Genomic DNA, 630 nt, shown 5'->3' on the forward strand with positions numbered 1-630 from the left:
TCCGCTGGGAGAGAGTCGTTCCTGCCTCTCTCAAACCCCTTGGCTCAACCGGACACCTCACCTCATCTGCATGGCCCGGAAGATCGATGGCCAGTTTCTTCATCTTGGCATCCCAGACCTTCAGCGTGCTGTCACTGCTCCCACTCACCAGCAAGCGGCTGTCTGCTGACCAGGCGATCTGATACACAGCCGAGACGTGCCCTCTCAGCGACGTCAGGTACCTGGTGCAGAGGAGGCACGAAGAAGCTGTTAAAGGAGCAAGCAGCTGGCTTTGTTTCTAACCTGCCCTTGCCCAGCCTTCATGTTTCTTCTCCACCTGTGAATGAGCAAGCAAGCACAGTCACGGGATGCCCAGCACACCCCAAGCCAGCACACAGGAGGCACTGCATTGCTATACAGAGTCCATAGGTGGTTCAGTCTGTCAAAAAACCCTCCCAGGAGGGGTCAGAGCCTTCTAGAGGACAGCTCTCATCTCAGCTCCTCTGCTAAGAAGCCCTTATCCAGCAGGCAACACTACAGCCTTGCTGTACAGATGTGTCCTTCCTCTCTCTGAGCAGCCTGGATTTACAAGGACCGTTAAAATTACAGACATGAAACCCAAGCTCATCAGTATAAAGGCTGATTTATAGG

At 53.8% G+C, this 630-nt stretch overlaps 1 protein-coding gene across 1 annotated transcript in view; it reads right to left on the reverse strand.

The window, feature by feature from the left end:
- Nucleotides 1-630, reverse strand: part of NLE1 (notchless homolog 1 (Drosophila)) — a gene marked incomplete at its 5' end in the record, with an annotated part of 6,205 nt that overhangs the window by 121 nt on the left and 5,454 nt on the right. The window contains one exon of the mRNA XM_009704716.1: nucleotides 62-221. Within this exon, the coding sequence (XP_009703018.1) occupies nucleotides 62-221 (160 nt within the window). The remainder of the gene's footprint in view (nucleotides 1-61; nucleotides 222-630) is intronic.

This window comes from Cariama cristata, unplaced genomic scaffold, assembly GCF_000690535.1.
Source record: "Cariama cristata isolate BGI_N322 unplaced genomic scaffold, ASM69053v1 scaffold6337, whole genome shotgun sequence".
NCBI classification, from domain to species: domain Eukaryota; kingdom Metazoa; phylum Chordata; class Aves; order Cariamiformes; family Cariamidae; genus Cariama; species Cariama cristata.